Source organism: Capsicum annuum, chromosome 7 (assembly GCF_002878395.1).
Source record: "Capsicum annuum cultivar UCD-10X-F1 chromosome 7, UCD10Xv1.1, whole genome shotgun sequence".
Lineage (NCBI taxonomy): Eukaryota > Viridiplantae > Streptophyta > Magnoliopsida > Solanales > Solanaceae > Capsicum > Capsicum annuum.
The window spans coordinates 221,048,818-221,068,110 of NC_061117.1; the positions used below are offsets into that span (position 1 = coordinate 221,048,818).

General features: G+C 33.0%; 2 protein-coding genes across 3 annotated transcripts; both read left to right on the top strand.

The window, feature by feature from the left end:
- Positions 1 to 3,719: 3,719 nt before the first annotated feature.
- LOC107878663 (thioredoxin M2, chloroplastic) lies at positions 3,720 to 7,861 on the top strand. Of its 2 annotated transcripts, none has more exons than XM_016725743.2 (2): positions 3,720 to 4,441; positions 7,295 to 7,861. In XM_016725743.2, the coding sequence occupies exons 1-2, from the start codon at positions 4,237 to 4,239 to the stop codon at positions 7,606 to 7,608; spliced, it is 519 nt and encodes a 172-aa protein (XP_016581229.1). In that variant the 5' UTR covers positions 3,720 to 4,236; the 3' UTR covers positions 7,609 to 7,861. The 2 variants fall into 2 exon arrangements, with proteins under 2 accessions (XP_016581229.1, XP_016581230.1); XM_016725744.2 differs by lacking the exon at positions 3,720 to 4,441 and adding an exon at positions 4,692 to 4,769.
- Positions 7,862 to 13,765: 5,904 nt separating this feature from the next.
- Positions 13,766 to 16,610, top strand: LOC107878665 (E3 ubiquitin-protein ligase RMA3). The gene is made up of 2 exons (XM_016725746.2): positions 13,766 to 13,904; positions 15,486 to 16,610. Exon 2 carries the CDS (start codon positions 15,491 to 15,493, stop codon positions 16,232 to 16,234), a length of 744 nt encoding a protein of 247 aa, XP_016581232.2. The 5' UTR covers positions 13,766 to 13,904; positions 15,486 to 15,490; the 3' UTR covers positions 16,235 to 16,610.
- The last annotated feature ends 2,683 nt before the right edge of the window (positions 16,611 to 19,293 follow it).

Sequence of the window (19,293 nt, forward strand, 5' to 3'; positions counted from 1 at the left end):
ATCTAGATGACAAATAAAAAACAAATGTAAATCAGATAAGCAAGGAGACAGAAGTGACACAATCGATATAACAAAATATTTATTAAATAAGAGAATCTAAACTATCCTAAACAATTAAAACATTTAAAGTAAAGAGACAACAAATTTGAAAGGCTGGATAAGAATTTTTTTCTTAATTTGGATCAACACCCGATTTATTAACGGGAGACAATGTCTTATGACGCATTGTTGGATTATGTTTGTGTCAACTTTTATCATTTTTGAAAGCTTACCCATACCTCGCCTAATTTGTTTATTAAACTTAAAGGTGTTATAAGAAGAATGATAAAAACTAACGTTACCTAAATGCCTATTCGTTTAAACTTAATGTCCAAGAGACATTGAACTAAAATAGACTCAAATTGAGATAACTTTTAAATTTTAGCCCCAAATGAAAAAGTTTTCTTAAAATAGCCTTTACCTATTATTTCTTTTATATTATTTTAATTTTTTATTTTTTCTTTCTTTTTTTTTTGTTTTTTTTAATTTTTCTCAACTCTTACTTTTTTTTCTTTACACCTTTCAACGTCTTCTTTTATTTAAAAAACAAAAACTTGTTTCTATTTTTCTTTGATTTTTTTCTTTTAAAATTTTTCTTGAACTTTATTTTTATTTAATCTTTTATTTTTACTTTTATCAACCTTTATTTTTTTCCTATTCTCTCTCAGTTTCTACATTTTCTTTGATTTTTATTTTTTTAATATTTTTCTTCATTTTTTTCTTTTTCCACAATTTTTATTATTTCTATTCTTTTCTTCGATTTCTTCCATTCAAGTTACATCTCATGAGCAAGAGTTGACACTATCACATTATAAAGGCAATACTTACGACTTTCGAACAATAAGCTGCGTTTCATGGGTAAGAGTTGACACTACTACATTGTAGAGATAAGACTTATGATTTTCATACAACAAGTTATGTTTCATGGGCAAGGCAAGACTTATGACTTTCAAACAACAAGTTATGTTTCATGGGCAAGAGTCGACACTATCACATTGTATTTTGATTTATGAGATGTTTTATAACTCTTATCTTAGAGGAAAGTCTTAGCTTAGGGACTTTCAAACAACAAATTATACTCCACGGGCAAGAGTTGACTCTACCACATTATGTTTTTATTTATGAGATATTCTACAACTATTGCCTTAGAGACCAGGCTTAGCTCAAGGACTTTCAAACAACAAGTTATGTTTCGTGGGCAAGAGTCGATACTACCACATTGTATTTTGATTTATGAGATGTTCTACAACTATTGTCTTAGAGACAAGACTTAGCTCAAGGACTTTCAAACAACAAATCATGCCCCACGGGCAAGAGTTGACTCTGACACGTTATGTTTTCATTTATGAGATATTTTACAAATATTGCCTTAGAGACAAGACTTAGCTCGAAGACTTTCAAACAACAAATTACTGACTCTACCACGTTATATTTTCATTTATGAGATGTTCTACAACTATTGCCTTGAAGGCAAGACTTGACTCAAGGGTTTTCAAACTATAAATTACGTGTCATGGGCAAGAGTTAACTCTACCACGTTATATTTTCATTTATGAGATGTTCTACAATTATTGTCTTAGAGGCAAAACTTGACTCAAGGACTTTCAAACTACAAATTATGCCCCACGGGCAAGAGTTGACTTTATGTTATGTTTTCATTTATGAGATGTTCTACAACTATTGCCTTAGAGGCAAGACTTAATTAGCTCAAGGACTTTCAAACTACAAATTATGCCCCATGGGCAAGAGTTGACTCCATCACGTTATGTTTTCATTTATGAAATGTTCTACAACTATTGCCTTGGAGGCAAGACTTGACTCAAGGACTTTCAAACTACAAATTATGTGCCACGGGCAAGAGTTGACACTGCCACATTATGTCTTTATTTATGAGATGTTCTACAACTCTTGCCTTAGAGGCAAGACTTAACTCAATGACTTTCAAACTATAAATTATTCCCCACGGGCAAGAGTTGACACTACCACGTTATGTTTTCATTTATGAGAAGTTCTACAACTCTTGCCTTAGAGGCAAGACTTAGCTCAAAGACTTTCAAACTACAAATTATGCTCCACGGGCAAAAGTTGATACTACCATGTTATGTCTTCATTTATGGAATGTTCTACAACTTTTGCTTTAGAGGCAAGACTTAGCTCAAAGACTTTCAAATAATAAACTATGCTCCACGGGCAAGAGTTGACACTACCAAATCATGCCTCTATTTATGAGATATCCTACAACTCTTGCCTTAGAGACACGACTTATCTCAAGAATTTTCAAAGAACTTCGTAGCAACAATTCATGCCCTTAAATTTGTTTTGATGTAAAAAAAAAAAAGATACCTTTGCAGATTATCCAATTTTTCATTTATTAGCAAAATATAATAGAAGTTGAGAAAAAAGAAAAAAACGATCAAACAAAGTAGAAAAATAAAAAAAGAGATTGAGAAAAAAGAAAAAAAAATAAAGATCAAGAAAAAAGCGAAGAATTTAAAAAACTGAGAAAAATAAAAATGAGAGGAAAAAAAATAAAGTTTGAGAAAAATGAGGGGAAAAAAGAGAACTGAAAAAAGAAAAAAACGATCAAACAAAATAGAAAAAAAAAAGATTGAAAAAAAAAGGCAAGAAAAAAATAAAGATTAAGAAAAAAATGAAGAATTAAAAAAAATGAGAAAGTAAAAAATGAGAGGAAAAAAATAAAGTTTGAGAAAAATCAGAGAAAAAAAAGAGAACTGATAAAAATAAAAAATAAAAGAAAAATAAAGGTTAAAGACAAATGAATTAAAAAAAGGGGGAAAAGGAAATATATAATGCTTCAGAAAAAAGAAAAAAGAGAAAAAAATAAAGGTTGAGACAAATGAATTAAAACATGAAAATAAAATTAAAGGAAAAAAAATATAAAAGTGAAAATAATAAAAAATAGAATAATAAAATTAAAGGAAAAAATGAAAAGTGAAAATAATAGAAAATAAAATTTGAGAGATAAATAAGTATGAAAAGTTTAAAAAATATATTTGAGGTGTAGAGGGGCAAAATGGTACCTGTACTATACTTAAAAAGTAAGGAAGATTATTTTTTAAAGACATTTCTTATTGGGTCAAATATCTAAAGTCACTCATATTTGAATCTATGATATGCAATTTCCTGTTTTTTAAACACTTTTTAATTTACCAAACACCTTAAAAAAGCTAAAAAAAGAGATTAAAAACTGATTTGACCAGATTTTAATCCTATCCAAACGGGCTCTAAATATACAACTTTCCCAAGGTTCAGAATGGGCCTCTAAAGAGCATTGTAATCAATCCAAGTATCAAATGGCCCAAATCAAATCATCAAAAGGGCAAACAACATAAATTTCGACAGTTTGAAATTAAATTACAGAAAATTCTAATATTTTGTATAATTACCGAAAATTTTAATTTTGAGTTTGTCGAGATATATAATTATCTCCAGATACATTTAAAGAAAGTACATTTTTTTTACTTTTGTAAAGATACATAATTAGCTCCAGATATTTTTTTTTTTTAATTTTGAATTTGTCAAGATACATGTACATCAAACGAAGATACAATTTATAATCTTCATCGTTGAGAAGGAAAAAGGTCGGATCACTAGCTAAAGCCCCTAAATGACCACTTAGTAATAAAGAAGGTAGGGGGTTCAGAGACCACAAGAAATTTGCCTAGAAGTAGCCACTTTTAAAACTTAAAAAGGTGCGTAATAGCTTACCGATTGAGCACTCTTGCGTCGAAGATGAACGGAGCTAGGCGATCTGTTGAAGCTGTGGGATGTCAAAATACACCGACAGGTTTTTTTTGTAAAGGTATATAATTAGCTTTCAATATATATATATATATTTTTGAATTTTGGGTCTATTAACTCTCTATATATTTAATAAAGATATATAATTAGTTGAATCTTTTGTTATTTCTTCATAAGAGTGAAGATTTGTATAAATACGATAAGTTTACATTTATATTATTTTTTCATCATCAAAATTAGCAAACAGGGTCACGTGAGAAGCACATGGATGACAGAATCACTAATATACTCCTCATCCACTCCACCCAACTCAAATAGACAAATACCAAAATTCAAAACTCCCTTCCTAGCCACACACCTCACTCTCTCTCTGTAAATATCCACTTCCCCATTATCCCCTCTCTCTCTCTCTCTCTCTCTCTCTCTTCTCTTTCAATGGCTGCTGTGCTGCCGTCGTCGTCGCTTGCTCCGGTAGCTGCCGGTTATTCCTTCTCTAATCGTCGTTCATCTGTTAGATTCTCTCAGTTTAAAGGCCTTAAGATCCAGTCAACTCGATCATCCATATCCACTACCTCTTCATCCAAAATCGTTCCCCGTGGTGGACGCATCGTTTGCGAAGCTCAGAATACCGCCGTCGAAGGTATTTTATAAGCACTAAGTAGTGTATTTGTTATTGAAATACTCTGTTCATTCACTTTTACTTGTTATATTTAACTTTTCGAGATATATTTTGAGATATACTTTTAATGACATAATACAATAAATGTGCCAATTTACTTGACCTCAACTGGCATCTATGCCTTTTAACTTTGGATGTGCACAAATAAACACTTAAAACTGTTAGTTCTCTCAGTTTAAAGGCCTTAAGATCCGGTCTACTCGCTCATCCGTATCCACTACCTCTTCCTCCAAAATCATTCCCCGTGGTGGACGCATCGTTTGCGAAGCTTAGAATACCGCCGTCGAAGGTATTTTATAGGTAACTAAGTAGTATTTGTTACTTCTGTTATGTTGAGAGGAAGAGTAATACTCTGTTCATTTATTTGTTACTTATTACATCTCGCTTTTCGAGAGTTAAATGGAATGAACTTTGATCAATATGTTAAGATATAATACAATAAACGTGCCAATTTACTTGACCTCAACTGACGTCTATGCCTTTTAACTTTGGTTGTGCATAAATAAACACTTAAAACTGTTAGATTCTCTCAGTTTAAAGGCCTTAAGATCCGGTCTACTCGCTCATCCGTATCCACTACCTCTTCCTCCAAAATCATTCCCCATGGTGGACGCATCGTTTGCGAAGCTTAGAATACCGCCGTCAAAGGTATTTTATAGGTAACTAAGTAGTATTTGTTACTTCTGTCATGTTGAGAGGAGTAATACTGTGTTCATTCACTTTTACTTGTTATATTTTGCTTTTCGAGAGTTAAATGGAATGACCATGACCTTTGATCAATATTTTAAGATATAATACAATAAACGTGCCAATTTACTTGACCTCAATTGGCATCTATGCCTTCAACTTTGGATGTGCACAAATAAGCACTTAATTTATCGTATTAATGTAAGATGCATGCGTGTACTTATTCAACTTTATGATAGTTTAAGTTCCTACTTGTGCACAACCAAAGTTGGAGGACATAGATGTCAGATGAGGCCAAATTAAACTGCATATTTATGATATGTATTAGCCTTTTTAAAGTATATTAATGTGAAAAGTATGGGAATTTAGATTCGAAGATTAGTCTCGCGAAGCGAAACATGAAATGTGACAAGTAATAGTGAACGAAGGGAGTAGTTTTGAACATATAAACTTAAGATGTTTGAATTAATCTAATTCAGTAAACTAGCTTTGAAGATTAGTCAAAATGACTCACTTGAAGTGAAACCTGACAAGTAAAAGTGAAGGAGGGAGTAAAACTAACTTAAATTATTCTTTTGTAATCTCAAGGTATGTTTACTCGGGATGGGAAATGGAAACGTGAAGAACGTGTGTATTTCGCTGTAGTCTGTTTGTGGGGTGTGGTATTTTGGTCTTGATTACTTTGTTTTTATTAATAGTTGAAATAGATTTATGTAGTATACAAGTGTCCGTAGTGAGAGTCTGCTTTCTATTTTCCTTGGACAATGAGCTGGTTATTGTCATTTAATATCTCAGTTGAAGATTAAACAATTGGATATGGATGAAAATAGAGCGAAGGAAATCCTGTAGCACTGATGCTCCGAGTTGTGGGCTGTCTCGTTACTCCTTTTTAAATGGTGATGCATTGAAGGCAAGGATAAGAGCCTCAAAGTTACTGTTTGATTTTTTGTGTACACAGCTAATAAACTTGGATTACTTTTTAGGTGTACTCATTTGATGTTTCTTAATATAAAAAAATTGAATTTTCCAGGAAAACCACCAGTAAAATAAAAAATGTCAATAATTCGTGTTGGATGTCCTTTAGGAGTCTTAGAGACAAGAATAATCTTGTGATACTCTACATAAAGAAAAGAAAGGAAACAAGAAAATGTAAAATATAGAAATAGATTTGAAAGATACTTGATGTAAAAAAGTTGGGGAACATTGTTCATGTGCTCCTTCACCTTTCACAACCACCTAACTCCTCCCACAAGTCAGTTGTAATGATCCATGTGCTTAGCTCTTCTCCTCAGTCTTCCATAGCTCTTCTTGTGGTTTTTTTACTTGTTTCTTTTCTCTTGGAAATACTATGTTAGGCGCATGTAACGAGTTTGAATCCTAAGCATGATATTTAAGTGGAGAAGGGTAATCCACTAAGTTCGAAACCGTGTGTCATTGACTCTCGGGGAGTTCTCGGTTATTAAAAGAAAACGATGCTGGCCTGTGCTCTTTAAAAATTTATAAAAGGGAACTAGTATGTCAAGACAATGAGCCCAATTAAATGGTAAATGATGCCATTGGGGCTAGGGCCTCTATGGTATAATTCCCTCAAAGCTTTGCTACTTTCACAGTTTCACTTACCTGCTCAGACTTCACTGAATATTGGTTGCCAGCATATTGATTGCTCATGATGAGGCATTCTTTGCTACAATTTAGAAGCACTACCAACTTGAACTACGCATGTTGGATACTGATAGAGTTACTGGTGAAGCTACTGTAGATTTTAAGGAATAAACATTGTTAGGCGTATCAGTACTTCCTTTTGCCTTGCAGAATTTTCATTTTTCACCATGGCTTAAGAACCTTTTTGTGTGAGATGTAGATGTTGCACCAGTTATATTAGTCATGTTAGTTGGAAAAATAGGATTCTATGTTGTCAAATTTGATCTTTAGACATAATATAATTAGGTTTAGAAAAAATTTCACACGACCTTTCTGTCTAGTAAATTTCTAAATGTATCTCTGTTTTCTGTTTCTCTATTACTAGCCCGGTGCAGAATATGTTTCGTCTAGAGAAAATTACTTTTGTAGTATTCCCATCATTGTTAGCGTCTTTTGTTGGTTTAACACAGTTCTTGGAAATTGCAGTGGCTGCTGTTAATGATAAAACATGGAAGTCACTTGTAGTTGAGTCTGATTTACCTGTACTGGTTGAATTTTGGGCTCCGTGGTGTGGTCCATGTCGAATGATCCACCCTGTCGTTGATGAACTAGCCAAGGAATATGGTGACAAGCTTAAATGCTACAAGCTGAACACAGATGAAAGTCCTTCCATTGCAACCCAATTTGGAATCCGAAGCATCCCAACTGTGATGATATTCAAGAATGGAGAGAAGAAAGATGCAGTCATTGGTGCAGTTCCTAAATCAACACTAACCACCTGCATAGAAAAATTCGTGTAAAATGGCATATATAGATATATTACCTGGGAATTCACTCATATATTCCCATTTAGCCACCAGTGCGGCAATTATTTAAGTAAACCTGAAATGCTCCTGTATAGTTGGGTTGCATCATGTTTCCACTTAATTTGACGTTACGTTGATTGTTGATAGTCGAATGTTTCTCATGTTTAGACATTCACTTTTGTCTGTAAAGGCTTTAACAAAGCATAATCTTACACGATTTGAATAAAAACTCGGATAGTTCTTACCTTGTTTGGTACCTGTAGGCAAAGTGCGTATGCTATGTTTATCAGTAGTCTTTGGGTTTGTGAGATCAGTACTCATTACTGAGGTTCTATGGGCTGTCCTATACCTTGCTGACTGTTGATGCCAAATTTGTGTTTGCTAGAGCTGCAGTTCATGGCAGCAAATGTGTTCCTTGATGTATTAATTTTGTTGATCTGCGTTCTTGCATTGGCAGAGCCAGAATTTTAAACTTTTGAGTTTTGAACCACAATGCTTTTGCTTTAGTTTTGAATAAACTCGTAGCTATGTTGGCTCTGCCCTTTGTTCTTCTTATGTTATCACCGTCTATATGGAGGAGATACGTCAGGAGAGGGTATGTTGGTGTTTGCATGAACAAGGATTTAAGCTGGATATGTGCTGGTGTGAGTGTGGCCTTGGGTTCTATTTCAAGATGCTAGTTTGATTACTATTATTCCCATGGAACTCCACTTGCAAAATATAGGTCTGATACCAAGGTCAATTACAAGAGACATTTTACTGTGCTTTCCATCATCACTGCAACTCAAACAATGCAGTATTTACACACCTTCCCAGGTTAGCATTACAGGCAGAGGTAGGCCGAATAAGTAAAGTATATATTGGGGAGAAATTATTAGATAGGACATGGTGCAGTTAGGGGTAGCTCAACCTAATCGGTGGCCTAAAGTCAAAGGGTAAAGGGTCAAATATACCCTTTAACTTTGCGAAAAGGTTCAAATATACCCTCCGTTACAAGTTTGGCCCAAATATGCCCTCGCTGTTAAAGTTTAGGAGCAAATATACCCCTTAACCTTGCGAAAAGGTCTAAATATATCCTCCGTTACAACTCATAATCCGACCCACCAATTTGGACCAACCCATAACCCGACCCACCAATTTAGACCAACCCATAATCCGACCCAAATTTTGTTTTCCAATCATTTAAACGAGGATCATACTTTCCGTCTATCTAGCATTCGGAGGAGAAATTACGAATCTGTTCCGCGAATCTAACTGTGTAACTTGACGCATCAAATTTGTATATTAAAGTGATTGTACTCTGCCCCTCGAGAAGTTTGTTGTAAAAATTATCGATATTACTTCCAAAGATTGAAACAAGGCCTATTTCGAATATGACAATTCATTTTTTTGGGGTTTGTCTCTCTCTTAGGAGCTGAAACAGCTGGAGAAGTCACGAACCTGATTCTTCCACATTTTACAACTTTTTTGAAATATTTCTGTAGATTAGAGTACTTCGCGATAAAATCAAACAACATGGAAACAAACCAAAGTTTGAAAAATGCAATATCAACACTATATTTGAAGTAGAACACACTGGTAATAAGAAAAATGCAACATTAACATAATATTTGAATATTCATTGAACTGATGAATATTTTGATAACATTATAAGATTGAAATTTTGATAAACAAAATTTGGGTCGGTTTATGGGTTGGTTTAAGTTGGTGGATTGGGTTATGGGTTGTAACGGAGGGTATATTTGGACCTTTTTGCAAAGTTAAGGGATATATTTGCTCCTAAACTTTTGGACCTTTTTGCAAAGTTAAGGGGTATATTTGCTCCTAAACTTTAACAACGAGGGCATATTTGGACCAAACTTGTAACGGAGGGTATGGACCTTTTCGCAAAGTTTAGGGGTATGTTTGCTCCTAAACTTTAACAGCGAGGGCATATTTGGACCAAACTTGTAACGGAGGATATATTTGGACCTTTTCGCAAAGTTAAGGGGTATATTTGACCCTTTTCCCAAAGTCAAATTATAATACGAGGCTTTTAACTTTATAATTTTTATAAAAATCATGCATACATTATTTGAAGTTGATTAATTAGTAAAGAATGACAAATAAATTGAGACTCGATGAATTAAAAAAATAAAATTGAAAGAGAATAGAAAGTTAGAACAGTAGAACTTAATCTAAAATTTGCTAACTTGATATCCTAACAAAATTTCACTATTTGGATTTGCTTGTTACTTTGTTTAAATATATTTTTTGCCCCGAAAAATTAGCATATAAGGCCAACTTATAATAATTTTTTTGGGGCCTAAAATATTTGGAGGCCTAAAGCAGCCGCCTCGTCCGCTTGGCCCTTGAGCAACTCTGGGTGCGGTTACAACTCACTAAGGACATGACCTAAAATTGAAGGATATAGAGGTCGCAGATTAAGATAAAAGGTTAGTAGGTAGTTAGATGTGCTTTTCCAGTGTGGTGATAGTCTGGAGCACCAAGCTATAATATTAATTGTCTTGATATTAAGCTTGGTGATAGTCTGGAGCACCAAGCTATCATATTAATTGTCTTTATTAAAATAGTCTGGAGCACCAAGCTATCATATTAAAATATGCTTTTCATATTAAATGTCTTTATTACCGTATTTCCTCATTCATAACTATTTTGACTTGACATATCATGCACTTAAGCCGGAAGTTTTTAAAAAATAATCTCTCTACCTTATCGTAAGATCCACACATACACTCTACTTTTTCCGGACCACATTTGTGGAACTACATTGAATACGTTGTTATACACACCTTGACAAGTCAGTAATCTATCTAAACCTACAAAATACGTATAGTTGGTATACATATAAATTATAATCGATTCCAACTTTAGGATAACATTAGATATATGTGGATGGTAACTTTCATCTGACATAGCATTGTCAATATGTTAAAAGACCTGGCCCTCTCCCTGTGGTACCTACGGAAAAAAGGCAAAAGTGCATCACTTGTGTGGCTGTGGCTGTGAATAATATGGATAATATTACAGGCGGTAAGATTGGCCGCTCGTGTATTAAAGCTCCCGTTATGCATGAATCCGAGAAAGTGTAGAAGCACTAGGGTCTACCGTACGTAGCATTACCTTGTATTTCTGCTAGAGATTATTTCTACGGTTTGAACCTGTGACCTCTTAGTCACGTGACAACAATTTTATCAGTTAGTTCGAGATTTCTTTACCAGTTACTCCGAGATTTTCCTTTATATGTGTAAGATTCTGCTAAAACATAGTGGATAAGTTCTACCCAAAACCAACGAGGTAGCAATGACAATTATTTCAAATACTTGGCTCTCTCTTTGATACCCTACATAAAATTATTGGAAGGTTGTTGCATGTGTTTTTCGTTATCATTCAATAAATGCATACAAAATGATTTACTCATTTCGTCTTAGTTCATATGACACGGTTTAACTTAAAAACAAAATTTACGGAAAAATGAACTTTTAAAATTTGTGATATATAAATTAAATCTGATATTTATGTCCTCTCTCCCAATTTATGTGATGTACTTTGACTCGATAGAGAATTTAAGAAAGAAAAAAAGACTTTTGAAAATTTTGATCTATAATAAGACATAGATATTTAAAGGATAAAATAAATATTTTAAAATTAAATATTACTAAATATAAAAATATGTCATTCTTTTTTAAATCGATTAAAAAAAAAAATGTGTAGTATAGATTAGGAAAGAGAAAGTAGTATAAATTACTCGTACTTCACCGAAGAATTAGTAAAACTTTGACTTTGTACCATATTCGCAAAGAAGTTTGGTTTTTAATGAAAAGTCTTATAAAACTGAAAAAAAATAAATGAAAAGTCTTATAAAAGATTCTATTTGAGTGAATGAATCATTTCTTAATAAGATGTTTTAGATTAATAAGTTTAAATATAAAAAGGTATTAGGAAAAAATATTATTTCTTTTGTCTTATACACAGTGTCAGAGTCATACTTTTGGTTAAGGGTGTTTATATTTTTCCTTGGGTAAAGAACTGTTTAAAAGAAAAGAAAAAAAACACTGCTGCACCTGCCAAGGTTAAAACATAGATTGTTGATGCGAAAATGCACACTCTTAATCACTGAATTATGTTTCTTAAGCTTGTCAAGGATGTGCAACAACATGTATATAACCATAAATATCTATATTTAACCTATATACTCAGAAAAAAATTCGACGAAGGGTGTTCATTTGATCACCCTTCGTGGACTGTAGCTCCGCCACTGCTTATACGGTGTAAATCTAAATATATCGAATCAGTAATTTATCCATCTGCTCACGAGTACAACTAATTAAGCATCATAATAGAAACATTTAATTACATGATTTGACCTTTAAATAAACTAATCTTTAATTTATATTCTTTAAATGAATTTTGCTTTAGTTTTTTCTTAATACCGAACTTATGCCAAATTAGGGTGGCAATTTCAGCTCATATTTGTAAAAAAAAAGTTCATTTAATCCATATTTGGTGAATTGGATCACTCATATTTTGAATGGCTAAATATGGACTTCAACTAATTTTAAAAATTCATACAAATATAAACAAAATGGATAAAATATGGATACCCATTTAAACACAAAGATCACCCACCTATGCTTAAAGTTTCAGCTTTTTAGGAAAAAAAATCAAAAAGAAAAAATAATGAAACAAGAGAAAAGGAAAAAGAAAAAAAATGATTACGAAAACAAATATATTGAATGATTACGATATTTTAGTCATCATCCATAATTTATACTTGACTTAACCATGTTCTTCGAAAATAAAAAAAATATAAAACATAAAATCCAATCAAAAAAGAAAAAAATGAGAAAGAAGCAAAAACTAAAAAAGAAAAAAAAGGAGACTAAAAAGGAAAAGGAAAAAAAAAAGAAAAAAAGAAAGAGAAACAAAGGGTAGATGGTAGAGATAGAAGACAGAAAAAAAAAAGAAATGAAAAAAAATAATTAAAGTCCACATATAGAAGAGAGAGAAAAAAATAAAAAGGAAAAAACTAAAAAAAGTCAAGTTGATATGATATAGAAGTTTTATGTTTTTTGACTTTAGGAGATAAAGTGGGTTGGACCATTTTTAGCCAATCCATATTTGATCAAATCCATATTTATATAGACGGATTGCAATTCAAATCATTTTTACTCGATTTATATTTAACCCATCCAAATTCAATCCAATCTGTCTGTTTGCTACCTCTATGCCTAATAAGGTATAACTTGTGATATATTATGACGAGAAAATATAAAAATTTTGCCTCGTCAAAAATAGGGGTAAAAGTGTAAATGATGCTGTAGAAAATGGACGTGACTACGTGCGAATCACACTGAATGGAGATATGACTTTTAACATAATTAACTATACTTAAAAATAATTATATATATAAATATTCAAATCTATGAACTATATAGGTACATGAAATGCAAATTAGTAATCATCAAGCGATAAAATAACAAGGTTCTTCCACATTTATTGAGAAATTTCAAATTTAAATCTAAAGAATTGATGAATATTTAATCATGACGCACAATCGGCCGCTATTTCATTGAGTTACAGAGATATAATGAACGTAACGTAAAATGTCAACTCTCGTTCATTGGATTAATCTATGATCGAATTAAAATGAGTTCACCACTCTTTTTTATACACACTAGGTGAAAGAATTACGATAATAAGTCTCTCGATCTTCGGTCGGAGAACCTCTAGGATAAGTAGGCGACGATTAACCATTCATTCTTGAGATTCATAGTAGTCAATAGAAATTTCTGCCTCATGCAAGTTCGCTCGACTTACTCTATCGAAAGAGCCAACAACAAAGACTAAAGCACTTCACTTCGTCAATGAATACATGATATCAAAAATAAAATTCGAATAAAAGAAAAAATAAGATGTAACCATTGTTAAAAAGGGATAATCACCGAATATTCCGATAAAACAATAATATTATTTATTCATCTTTAATTATACATTTCGTGTTCGAGCTTTAAATATACAATTACCTTAAAAGATTGTCTTTTCTCAAATTACGCGGTTTAGAATTAATTTTTTTAGAAAAAGTATTTTTCTCCATGGCCCATAATAATAGTAACAATTGATAATTGAGCACTGAACTTACTATAAATACAAAAAACAACCCCCTTAAATATCGAAATTGATCAATTAACCTCCTCCATTCAATTCTCATTTCTCAACCATCTCCTTTTCTCACCAACTGTTTACCTTTCAGTTTCTGCAATTCCCCATTATTGAAACTTCTTCTATTGGTATGTTCCTCATCTTTCTCCTTCACTTTTCAAAATATTTTTGAGATCCTTATTTGATTTTCTTAATTGATTGAAATATATGTCAATATTTTGTGTTCATTGTAATTTATGTTTGTTTTGTTAATTGGTACGCGGGATAAGGTGGGATATTTCAGGATTAAGTTAGGGATTAAATTTATACCGTGTTTGATTAACAGCGAGATAATATAAATGTAATTTCAAACTTAATGCTGAGATATCTCATTTTATCCCTTCTAACTTGGGATTAGTCCAAGAATTATAATCTCGGAATAATTTAGTATGCATTAAGTTTGGATGATTTTGACATTGTGAATGAATTCGGTGTTAATTACCAACGAGGATTGTGGTGAGATGGATAGGATTCCTCGGCCTTAATCCTAGAGGTCTGGAGTTCGAGTTTTGAGAATGGAATGAAATCTTGGTAGGGAACTTGTTCACCCTTGAATGGGCTTTGCGCGATGTGTGTGAATCCAAATTAGTTTGGCTTCAATGTAGGTATCGGACACCAGGTGGGAAACCAAAAGAAAAAGTTGATGGTGTTACTTTTGTGAATAAAGAAAATCTTTACGTTAATTGAACTGCTTTCCATTAGATGATTTCAGTTTCCTATCACGCTGACTTGTTCCAGAAAATCGAACAATTCTGTCTGTTTCATTCCAAAAGCATATTAGGGAAAGCTTTATTGTCGTGCATTTACGAAATAGAGAAATTGAGGAATTGTGGAGATAATTTTGTTGTGTGTCAACCTGTGCTATCGGTGGTTCCATCCTTTTATCTTTCATTACTTTTTTGGGAATAGAAAAAGATAGAACGGGATGCATCAAAGTTTTATGTTGCTATCTCCGATTGGCATACAGATATTAACCTTTCTGACGAGGATTTATATGTTTTGGGAGTTTAGATATTGAAATACATTAGGTGATGTAGGCAACAGTTTGACAAACAAATGTAGTTTCAATCAAAATGAATTGGAATGCAGTTCAGCAAAATTCTAGCTTTGTGATGTATTTCAATTTTTCACGAGCTAACTCTTGTTTATCGATAGATTCTAGCGAAAAAAGTATCTTTTTTTCTCTACTCTTGTTTTGTATTTAGTGCTTGACTAGAGCGTGTTTACTTGGGACTATAGTTTTTCCAACTCTTGCTCTTCACATGCATACTCCCGATTGGCCGAGCTGCCAAGTTCTAATCTATGTTCTAAAAGAAAGGAAAACAAGAAAAGAAATAGGAAGATGCTTTGTTTCTGTTGTCTTGATTTTGCGTTCCAAATAGTCATCTCATTAAAAACTGACTAATTATATAGAAGTCTTTCGGGAATCAGGATTTCATGTTTCAATGTAAGTTGTTGACATTCAATCATGTCGCTGTGCTGATAAACATGTATGATTTCGTTTGCACGGTTCATTTCTCGTTAGAAACTATTATCATAGATCCTGTCCTTGTAGATTTTCAGGTTAAGTTTCTATCGATGGCCATTTACTTCCTGTAGATTGTTTTAACGAGTGTGTGAATAAACTTTGTGGGGTCACTGATTTGTTTGCAATTTTCGTCCTTAAACAGATCTAATGGCGTTGGAACAAAATTTTGTTGGTGAAGATATGTGCAGTTTTGTATCTGACGAAGATGTTTCCCTTAAGAAGGGGAGTGCAGTTCCAGTTCCTGCATCAAGTTCCGACAGTATAACCGGAGGTTATGATTGCAATATTTGTCTCGACTCAGCACATGATCCTGTTGTCACACTCTGCGGTCACCTCTACTGCTGGCCTTGCATTTACAAGTGGCTCCAGGTCGAGAGTTCTACTCCGAGATCAGAAGAGAAAAGTAAATGTCCAGTCTGTAAGGCTCACATCTCAAACACATCGCTGGTACCTCTCTATGCCCGCGGAACATCATCCACAGAATCTGAATCCAAGAAGTCTCAGCTGGACGTTGTTGTACCACGGAGGCCTCAAGCCATTGAGATAGCAACTCGGGTTAATTCATTGTCTCCATCTTCTCACGTGAGTCAGCAACTTCATCACAGACGATCCGTCCCCTCTCCCTTTGGTAGCTATGCTGCTTTGGGTTCATCCAGCTTTGGGGGTACTCCAACGATCAGTTTGTCAAGCCCTACAGTTGGAGTATTCGGAGAAATGTTCTTGGCAAGGATATTCGGGAACTCAGACGCAAGTTTATTTGCTTATCCTCACCCAAGCACCTTCACCATTCCAGGAAGTGGCAGTTCAAGAATGAGGCAGGTGGAAAAATATCTTAACAGATTATCCATCTTTCTTTTCTGCTGCCTTATCCTATGCCTTCTCCTATTCTGATCAACTCGGCGGTGTACAGTTGTAAAAATTCTGCGACCGGTGTAGATAGTAGAAATACATAGGCTTATAAGAGATTCAACAACAAAAAAAGCTTAAAACCGCGTAAAGGTTGCTTTTTTACTCTTATATACTTTTGCATTCCCTTCTCTTTCGCGAAGCTTTCTCGCCTTTCAGAAAGTGTATCTGCTCTGTCTACTTGGATAGTCTCTTTTATTATTGTCCTTTGAGTAGCATTGTTACTTTGCTTTATAACAATGGTTTACTAGGAGCTAGGGGGAACTCTTGTAAGGAACCCAGTGAACCTTTTGCTTTTGTAGCCCAAATTGTCTTGTGATATTTGCAATGTACTATGAAGAATGAACATGTTACTTTCCTATTTTTTGTGTTCTCTGATCTTCATCTTCTTTTGATATAAATATCTTCATCTTAGAATTGTGGAACAACTTCTTACAAAAATGCTCAGGTTAAGACTGCGTGCAACAAACTCTTGTAGTCCGGTTCTTTTTCCAACTCTCTGCATGATGGAAGCTTAGTATATTGGACTTGCCTACTTTTTAATTAAGTTTTGGATTCAAATTTAATCTTGCGCGAGGGGACTATTAACATGGGGTGTTAATAATAGGGTTTTTAAGTTTGATTTGTGAATTACTTAATAGACACACAGCTATTAATTAGGACTAAAGATTCTTACTGGAGATCCAAAACATAAAGAAGTTAACATAAAAGGGAATTTAACATCATAACGACAACGAACCAGTGTAATTACACAAGTTAAGGTATTGGGAGGATGGTGTAACAACACAATTTAACATCTACTTCAAATACATAAAAATAATTTGAGTCTTGAACTTATTGTGCAATACAATAATTTGCTTACTATGATCTTGAAGAAAAACAAGATTTCATTTACTCTATCTATAAGTGGTGTCCGAAAAGAATAGTGCATATGCAGCCTAGCTATCCCCTACCTTGTGAAGGTCAGGTTTTTTCTGATTTATAAACCACCGATTCAAGTAAAACAAGAATAACAAGAAGTATTGAACAAAAATAAAGATAGAATAGAAAAGAACATAAATCATAATGAAACAACAGGTAATAATAAAATTGAAGAATGAAATAATAGTTGAATAGTAATAAAAATAGGACTGTTAAAGAAAACTAGGCAACAATAACCTTATTTTCAATCTTGATTGCCTTAGTATATTCCGACAAAATATTAAGTAATTTTTTTTTTTATTGTTTTCAAATTATGAAAGTACCAAGAAAGAGAGAAAAGTCGTACTCTATACGTACAAACCATATTAGTAAGTTAATAAAACTGTATCAAATCGACTGACTAATTAGATATCCTAAATTCAGTATTGTTAATATATTACATATTAAATTCATTATTATTGTAAATTCAGTATTGCTATTAATTCAGTATTGCTCAATAGCAGCAGACCAGAAAAATCACCGACTAATTAAATTAAAAAGATTTTGCATAAACTGTCACATGTGCTCTTGCTTCCTTCTTATTTATTTTCAAGTTTAAAAAAAAAAAAAAAACTTTTACGTACAATTCCGTAGCTCCAGGTAGTCAAAAAAAAAAAAAAAAACACAAGCATATTGTTTTGAATTTTCTCAAAAAATGAATAATAATAATATTCCCTCCGGTTGTTTTAATTGATTTTTTGCCTTTTGTACACGCATTAAGATTAAACATATTTCGAAACTGTAGTTAAGAATATTATATTACTGTAAATGAACATTTCTCTTTTCTCAAATGTACTCATAGAATCGGATATTATGAAGATTTTTTAGAAAATTGTTTTAATCTTTTATTAGCAAGGTAACTCTCGAAAAATTAATCATCTCTTCACCTTATATTAATTATCATATTTCATTTTTTAAAATCAAACTAATATTCTATAATATCTTTTCTCATCAAGTTAACATGAGAAAATTAGGGTGTGTTTGGTATGAAAGGAAATATTTTCCAGAAAATGTTTTCCAATTTTCTTATATTTGATTGGCTTATATGTTTTGAAAAATGTTTTTCAAACCAACTTATTTTCCTTAAATCTAAGGAAAATGACTTCCTTTCAAAATGTAAGGAAAATATTTTCCAAAACTTTCTTTCAACCCACTTTAAAGTTGAAATATTCATCATCTGCCCCGCCCCCCCCCCCCCCCCCCCCCCCCGCCCCCCCCTTTTACCCCTACCCCCCCACTCCCGTCCCCACCCCACCCCTTACCCCTACCTCCACCTCACCCCCACCCCCACCCCACCCCTTACCCCTACCCCCACCCCAAAAATTCAATTGTTTTAAAAAATATTTCAAAATTTTTTCTTATTCCATCCCCTATCCCCACCCCACCCCACCCCTACCTCTACCAGCCCCCTTCCAAAAATAATATCTAAATTTTATTAAAAAATTCAAAATTTTCTCATACTCCACACCCCTACCCTCCCCCTCCCCCATCAAAATAAAATTTAAATTTATTTTTAAAAAAATTTCAATTTTTTTCTCCCCGCTCACTTCCCTACCCTGACCCCTAACTCCTACTACCCCAAACCAATTTTTAAATTTTTTTTTTAATCAAAAAATTCAAAATTTTTTCTTACCCCACTCCTACTACCTATTCTGACACCCCCACCCACCCGCCTACCAACCCCCTTCCCAAAAAAGGATTTATTTTTAAATTTTTTTTTTAAAGGATTCTAAAATGTATTTTTACGCTTTAACTAAACACTAAAATGTATTTTTTCAAAAATATTTTTCATCCACCAACCAAACATAAGAAAACAAGTAAGAAATTAACTTGTTTTCCAGAAAAACATTTTCTAGGAAAATATTTTCCATCATACCAAACACACCCTTAAAGTTGTAATATCTTCTTGTAGTTCTTTATTTTTAAATAAGTGTTTTTTTTTTTCTTGGACGTACTCTTTAATAAACTACTCAGTTCTTAAAATTTAAAAGTAAATTTATCAACTTATTCCTAATAAATTTTTATCTCTTTTCAAGTTGACTTTGATTACTATATTTAAACTCAATAGGATATTACGATCAAAG